Below are 7,456 nucleotides of genomic sequence, written 5' to 3'. Positions count from 1 at the left end.
AATTTGAACAATGTGTTACCAAAAGCGTTTTGAAAAATGTGTTGTTTTCAAAAACTTGTTTCAAAACATTATTTTGAAACCATACTTAAAATTTATTTCAAACTATAATTAAACAATTTATTTGAAAACTTGTTTAAAAAACTTGGTTTGCCAATCTATTTATCTTGCTAAAACTATATTTTAGTTGTTCAAAAATTTCCAAAATTTTATCGAAAAATTGGTTGCAACTTTTGTTATATTTTTTTAATATTTTGAAAATCAAGTTGCCAACTTTTATTGAATTTTTTAATGGTTTTTTAAAATTATCTTTAAATTAGTTAATAGAACAACTACTTGAGTGATGTGCTTTATTTAAAACATCTAAAATTTTCTAGTATGCCCATGGTTGCATTTACTTGTGTTTAACGCATTACATTTTTTTTTGATATATGCGAAATGGGGAGGATAGTGGGTTAGGTTAGAAAAATTAATTCACTTTACTCAAATTTAAACTTAATTTGCACTACATGCTTAATGATTATTTGTATTTATTTTTTTTAACTTTAACTCAAGTTGTCATTACATCAAAAAGGGAGAGATTGTTAGTATAGATTGTACTAATAATCAAGTTTTGATGTATGACAAGTAGGGTAAAGTTAGATATATTGTTTGTCAAACCTTTTATCAAGTGCGCAGGACTTGATGGGTCTAGAGGATCGAAACACCAGGTTGAAGTCCACATACGTTGATAGCTAACACAAAGTCCAGATTGGTTGAGATCTGGCAGAAGGAAGTCTAGATTGGTTGAGATTTAGCAGAAGAAAATCTAGATTGGTTGAGATTTGGAAGGAAGTCCTAGTTGGTCAAGGGACCTGACATCAAGGAAGTCTACAATTGATTAATGGAGGTAAGCAACTGGAGGAGAGATTCAATGATGACACATTCCCAGTTGAGGGAACAATAGGCGTCAGCCCGACCAAGAGTTTCAGCGAAACTCAAAGTTTGGATCGGACAGTTCGAAGGCTATCAAAACTCATACTTTATATATTGTATTGCTTGGACTAAGGTGTTTTGTAGGGGGAATCAAAGCTGCAAAGTAGTTGAAAAGCCGAGGTCCAGGCGGCTGAAGTAGGTTCGAGCGCTCGGGTTAGTACTGTTGAGGGAGACCAGGCAAGTACCTGGACGGTCCAGTCGCCCGGAGCATGTCTAGGCATCCAGACCAGTAAAGTTTATCGAGAAGCTAAGTTGGAGTACGAGGAGTGGCCAACCCACATCAGCGGTCCAAGCCCTTGAAAGGGGTCTGGGTGCCCAAACGAGGACAAACTTTGAGGATGAAGTTTTGACAAGAGCTCATCACGTCAACATAGTTCAGGTGCCCAGGAGGGGATCCAGGCACCCTAACGGGGCAATCAAAGGAGCCTTCGACCAACAGGTCAAAAACAACAATTGCTACAATTTTCATACTCACGCGCTGCTCTAGAAAGGTCTCTAAGATATCGAAAAACTGCTCCAACAAGCTATGCTCAAATCTATAATTTTGTATTGTCGGTATAATCTAAATTCTTGTATTTTACTTACTCTTTTAATGATTTCATAATTATAGTGATTGCCCAATGAAAGCACTCAGCGAGTGCAAGCCTTAGAGTATGAGTCGTCGAATACTTCGAACTAAGTAAAACACTTGTGTTACCATTTGTCTTTCACTTTGATTATTTCCATTGCGTATTCTCCACTTTCGAAAAAGCAACGAATACTATTCACCCACTCTAGCTTCTTTACAATCTAACACAAAGTCTTCTTGTTCTTTCTTTGTCCAAAGGTACTTTTCTTTTCATTTGCCTTTTTGATTTTTTGGAGCTTCAAAACTATATTTGATTATTAATAAAACTTCAAAGTCGGTTAAAAAAAATACCTCCATTCAATTTTTCCATAGGAGAACTCCCCCTCAAATTTCGGTTAGTAGGTACTCGGTCCGACCATTGTCTTGTTTGCTTCGGTCGATGGTTAGTCCTTCTGAAGCGGTTGGACTCTGATACCACTTGTTGATCTCGGTGCGGCCGGCAAGAGGTGGGTAAATTGCTTGAAACCAGAGTTTAAAAAAAATATCTCTTGCTTTACTTAGCAAGGATGCATAATTTGATTAAGCAACTCAAGACAATTAATATTAATAAAAATAATAACAACTTAAAAAAGAATAAGTAAGAAGGCCAGGATTTACTTGGTTACAATCTACGTGGTTGCTAATCCAAGGCAAATGCTCACTCAAATTCTCCTTCGTTGAAGGTGAAGAAGTCTCTTACACTTGTTGGAAGCTCAGAATAAACTAGGAAATGAATATAGGAGTTGTTGTATAATTCATATCTCCAGGGGTCTTTTTATACCCCTTGGAAAATCCTATATGCTGCTCAAAGGCGCCTTCTGTTGGTGCAACATTCCTCAGGTCAAGGTTGACCTGGTTGACCAAGCTTGAGTCTTGGTTTGGATTTCGATGTTTGACAATGCAAGGTTGATTGAAGAAGAGTCAAGTAGGTCAAGGATGACCGGATACTTGACTGGGAAGTCCTAACTCGGATGTTAGGAAGGAGGAAAATCCTGGTGAGTGAAGCCAGGTGAAAGACCTAGTGAGTGAAGCTAGGCAATTGGGAAGTCCTAGTGAGTGAAGCTAGGCAGGAGAAAAATCCTGGTGAGTGAAGCCAGGTGAAAGACCTAGTGAGTGAAGCTAGGCAATTGGGAAAGTCCTGGTGAGTGAAGTCAGGCAGGAGAAATCTAGAGGGGGTCAAGGTTGACCAGACATCTGGTGAGAGTCCAAGTAGGTCAGAGGGATTGACCGGATACTTGGCAAGAAGAGAAAAATCCAAGTGGGTCAAAGGGATTGACCAGACACTTGGTGAGAGAGTCCTAGCTGGTCAAGGGTGACCGGATGCTAGGTCTTATGTACCAACAAGTCATGGTTGACTAGATGTTGGTTTAGGGGGCTTTGGACTTGGTTTTGGGCAAAAACCAAGATCTGGATTGATCAGCCGATTGATCCAGCAGATCTGAATTGATCAGCCGATTGATCCAGCAGATTTGGATTGATCAGTGGATTGATCCAGCAGATCTGGATCGATCAGTGGATCGATCCAGCAGATCTGGATCGATCAGTGGATCGATCCAGCAGATCTGGATCGATCAGCCGATCGATCCAGTGAGTTCCCGCGAACAGAACCCCTCTGGATCGATCCAGAGGTCCCAATCGATCAGTGGATCGATTGGGAGCTGCTGTTTATGCGCGATAAGCCCTGGATCGATCCACCGATCGATCCAGGCTATTCCAGAGAGCACAGAGGCGCTCTGGATCGATCCGTGGATCGATCCAAAGCCTCCCCGATCGATTGGGAGCATTCCAATCGATCGGGATTCGACCGTTAGCGTCGATTTAAGCCGTAGGCGTGCATTTCCTTCGGGATCTCTTCACCGATTCACTCCAGATCTCTCGCCAACTCCTCCACAGCGCTCTCAAAGATCAGATCGCCAGTTCTTGAAGGATCTTGGAAGCTTTCCAAGTCAAGAGGCGGATCAAAGGCAAGAAGAGAAGCTAGGGTTAGGGTTTTCTGTACTCATTGTAAGCTTTGCACTTGTATTTTGTTTCCCTTTCCTTTCTTCTTGTACTGAGAGTCTTGTAGGGCTTCTCCGCCCTCGGTAGTTACCGAAAAGGAGTGTTTTCATAGTGGAGGGTGCGTGCGTGGTGTGGATCCTTGGACTAGTCACCTCTTGTGAGGTGGATACCAAGTAAACCAACCGTGTTAGCGTTGTGTGATTTGTTTCTGTATTTTCCGCTGCACATCTTAGAAGAAACAAGCAACGCCGAGCAACGAGCACGCGATGAGCTATCCACCCCCCCCCCCCCTCTAGCTACTTTTGGTCCTAACACCTTCAAATAGGTCTAAGGGGCCTCAAACATGATAAGTTCTATCTGTCGAAGGTAAAAGTTTATCTTTGGCTAACGGCTATTGAAGGTGCCTCCAACAACCTGGAAGATACTTTTTACATTATTCAAGGTGCCTTCCCTGAGGCAGATCAGCTCCTTAACTGATCTTCTTCGTGGGGGTGATGTTCCGATTAACCGGAGTTGAGTTCACTCGAACCTAACTTTGAGTCTCTGACCTTCTCCTTGAGTAGACTTTCTTCCCGTCTTCTCGTCTCTCGAACGTCATGCACATTCTTCTCATCCATCGGTGTACTCTTTTGTAACACTTCATTACTCAGATGCACCGAGCCTGTCGACTCCTTTCCAGTGCCATCCTTCTCGCTAGTCGTGTCTTCCGCTTGACTTCTTGTGTCCCTAAGTTCCTGCATACTTAGACACAAGACATTAAATACAAATATGACCTAACTTAACTTGGTTAACCACATTAAAACTACTACAGGGTACTTACAAACTTGTCAAGGCTTCATATTACCTAGTACTTGTTGGTGCAGTGGGCCGACAAGAGGGGAGGGGTGAATTGCCTGAAATAAAAAAAATACTCTCCTTGTTCTTTCAACTATTAAGGTGCAACAATAAATAAAAATAAAACAACAGAACTAATGAAGAGACTCAGGGATTGTCTTGGTTACAACCTAGGTGGTTGTTAATCTAAGGCGGTTGAAAAGCTTAGTCAGAATCTCCTTCTCTGAACGTGGAGAAGCCTTTTACATAATAAAAACTTAAGTAGTTGCAAGGAAGTTAGTATAAGAGTTGATTTTCTATTTCCCAGCTCCATAGGCAGCTCCTGGAAGTCCTATCCATAAGCTTGAGGGCGTCTCCCAATGGATGGAGGGCGCCTCCAAGGTGAATACAGCGGATAAAGTTTTATCCGCTGCCAACATTCATCTTTGACTGGCTGAGGGCACCCTCAATGGCATTGAGGGCGCCTCGGATGGTTTATGGAGGGTGCCTCCAAGTCATGGAGGGCGCCCTCCGCCTGAGGAAGATGAAGGCGTCCTCAACACTTTGTTGAGGGCGCCTTCAGCAAAGTTTTCTAGCTCCTTTTGACCTTCTAAAGCTCCACTCATTTGGGTGATTGCGGCCAATCGAAATAAGGCTCACCCGAATTCAATTTCCGGCCTTCTACTCGAGCAGACTTCCGTTCAGGCTTTTCGTCCCTCAAACGTCGCGTACATTCTTCCCGTCTACCGGTGTATTCTTCCACAGCTCTTTCGTCCCTCGAACTCACCGAGTTCGTCTGCTCCCTTCCCGTGTCATCCTTCTCGTCAGCTGCGTCTTCCGCTCGACTTCCTGTGCTCCTAAGTTCTTGCACACTTAGACACATGGATCAAAATCAAACAGGACTTAACCTAACTTGGTTGATCACATCAAAACAACCACGGAGTCCAATAGTACTTGGTCAACTTTAACCTATTAGGACTTCACCACTGTCTAATATCTGATCAATCTTGACCTATTAGGATTTCATCATTCTCTAACATTTAGTCAATCTTGACCAATCAAAACTTCATCATTGCTAAACAACTGATTCTTTTTCACCTATCTAAACTTCTTTTCTTGTCTCATGTCAAACATTCAATCTTTCATAACCTATTAGGATTTAACTTTTAATGCCTAACATTGGATCATCAGTGATTTATTAGACTTTTCTATTGTCAAATGTTTGTTCTCCTTGATCTATTTGAACTTTTTTTTATTATCATATGTCAAGTCAATATTGATCCACTTGAGTTTCACATCTCATGTTAAGTGTTTGATCTTTCATAATTCACTTGGACTTTAGCAACTTCTTATTAGACTTTCAACTATAAGTATTTGGTCTTCCATGACTCACTTGGACTTCTCCTCTAATGTTCACTCCTTGTTGAATTTATAATCACTAAATGTCCGGTCAATATGACCCACTTGTTAGACTTTCAATCGTTAAATATCCAGTCAACTGTAATCTATTTAGATTTTTTCATTGTGTATCGGATCAACTTTAATTAACTAGACTTTCTACTCAACCATCCACATACATCCAAATCAATCTTAGCCAACCAGATATGAATATGAGATTGATTGCACCTACAATCTTTCTCCCAAATAAACTTTCCTTTTACTCATCGAGTCAACTCGAGTTCCATCAACCTCAAAATGATTACGCTATGAAACAAACAAGATCTGCAACTAAGATCATAAATGAGTTCGAAAATCTATGATTTTTCTCACTGGATTTAGATTTTATTTGACTTCATAAATGTTTGAAGACAATGAGAATTCTTGACTCTCAATCCCTAATTTCACACCATTTAGATCTCACCAGATCTTATGCAGGAGTAGCGCTCGTCCTCGCCGCGGCGGCTGCGTAAAATTTCTGATACTCGTCGGCGTCCGGCACCAGCCCCTTCACTGACTCCTCCGCCAGGAACCGCTCCGCCCATCCAGCCAGCCGAGGAAGCTTCTCCGCATCCAAAAGCTTGACGCTTTTAGCCTTCTCCAGCGCCATCATCCACCCCAGGTAACTCCCCAGCGCGATGTCCACGTAGCCGACGGCGTCCCCTCCGAAGAAGCCCTTCCCTTTGCCGCACTCCACGAAGGCCTCTTCCAGCAGCCCCAGCGCCTGTCGGATTTGCTCGGCCAACTCCACCTCCTTCGCCGCCTCCGTCTCAAACCTCAAAGCCCTAACTGGAGCAGGCAACTGGTTCAAATCGAAGAAATAGGCGTCAAATGTTTTGTTTTTAATTTGATGGATTGCGAAAACAGGGACCTTTACCTTAATGTCGATGTAGGCGGCCCAGAACCGAGCGATGGCGCGGTCGAAGGGGTCTGCGGGGAGGATGGAGGAGGACCCGCCTCCGTCGGTCCACTCCTCGTCGATGTACTGGACGATGACGGCGGACTCGCAGATAGGTTTTCCGCGGTGGAGCAGCACGGGGATCTTCTTGTACACCGGGTTGGACTTCACCAGGATCTCGCTCTTCGGCTCCGTGATCCGCACCTCCACGAGCTCGTACTCGACTCTCTTGAGGCGGAGGGCGATGCGAACCCTGATGACGAAGGGGCTCAGCGACAGACCCAAAACCTTCACATCCTCCGCCGTAGCTCCGGCCATGGGAGTGCAAATTGGCGCCGGTGTTGGGGAATGATGGCCGAGTACATCGACGCCGGTGGTTCTGCTAATTATAGGCGCGGGAGGCGAGGTGGTTGGACCAACTCACTGTTTGTTTACTAATTTTGAATAGTAAGCGCGATGACGTAACTGCTCACGTCACGTTGATCCATAAATAAAGAGGTGACTTAGGGAAAATAAAAAAAAAAAAATTATTTAAAAAATCTTTTTTAATAAGAACGGAATTATATCCTAGGAATGGTCAAGAAGATCAAAGCAACAGGTTGCAATGTGCTTCTTCTCCAAAAAGAGCATTCTGAGAGATGCTGTGACTGATGATCTCTCACAGTCTCACTGCACTAACTGGTGAAGGCGAAGATTCTGGTGGTAAAGGATGCTGAAAGAGATGAGATTGA

The 7,456-nt window shown here is 43.1% G+C and overlaps 1 protein-coding gene across 1 annotated transcript; it reads right to left on the bottom strand.

Annotated features, from left to right (window-relative positions):
* Positions 1–6,131: 6,131 nt before the first annotated feature.
* Positions 6,132–7,094, bottom strand: LOC122045893 (probable glutathione S-transferase GSTU6). The gene is made up of 2 exons (XM_042606309.1): positions 6,705–7,094; positions 6,132–6,629 (listed from the first exon to the last, which is right to left on the bottom strand). Exons 1-2 carry the CDS (start codon positions 7,041–7,043, stop codon positions 6,258–6,260), a joined length of 711 nt encoding a protein of 236 aa, XP_042462243.1. The 5' UTR covers positions 7,044–7,094; the 3' UTR covers positions 6,132–6,257.
* Positions 7,095–7,456: the final 362 nt, after the last annotated feature.

Source organism: Zingiber officinale, chromosome 2B, assembly GCF_018446385.1.
Source record: "Zingiber officinale cultivar Zhangliang chromosome 2B, Zo_v1.1, whole genome shotgun sequence".
In the NCBI taxonomy this organism is placed as follows: Eukaryota; Viridiplantae; Streptophyta; class Magnoliopsida; order Zingiberales; family Zingiberaceae; genus Zingiber; species Zingiber officinale.
The sequence above is the reverse complement of the archived record's forward strand: the minus strand, read 5'-3'. Positions and strand labels throughout refer to the sequence as shown.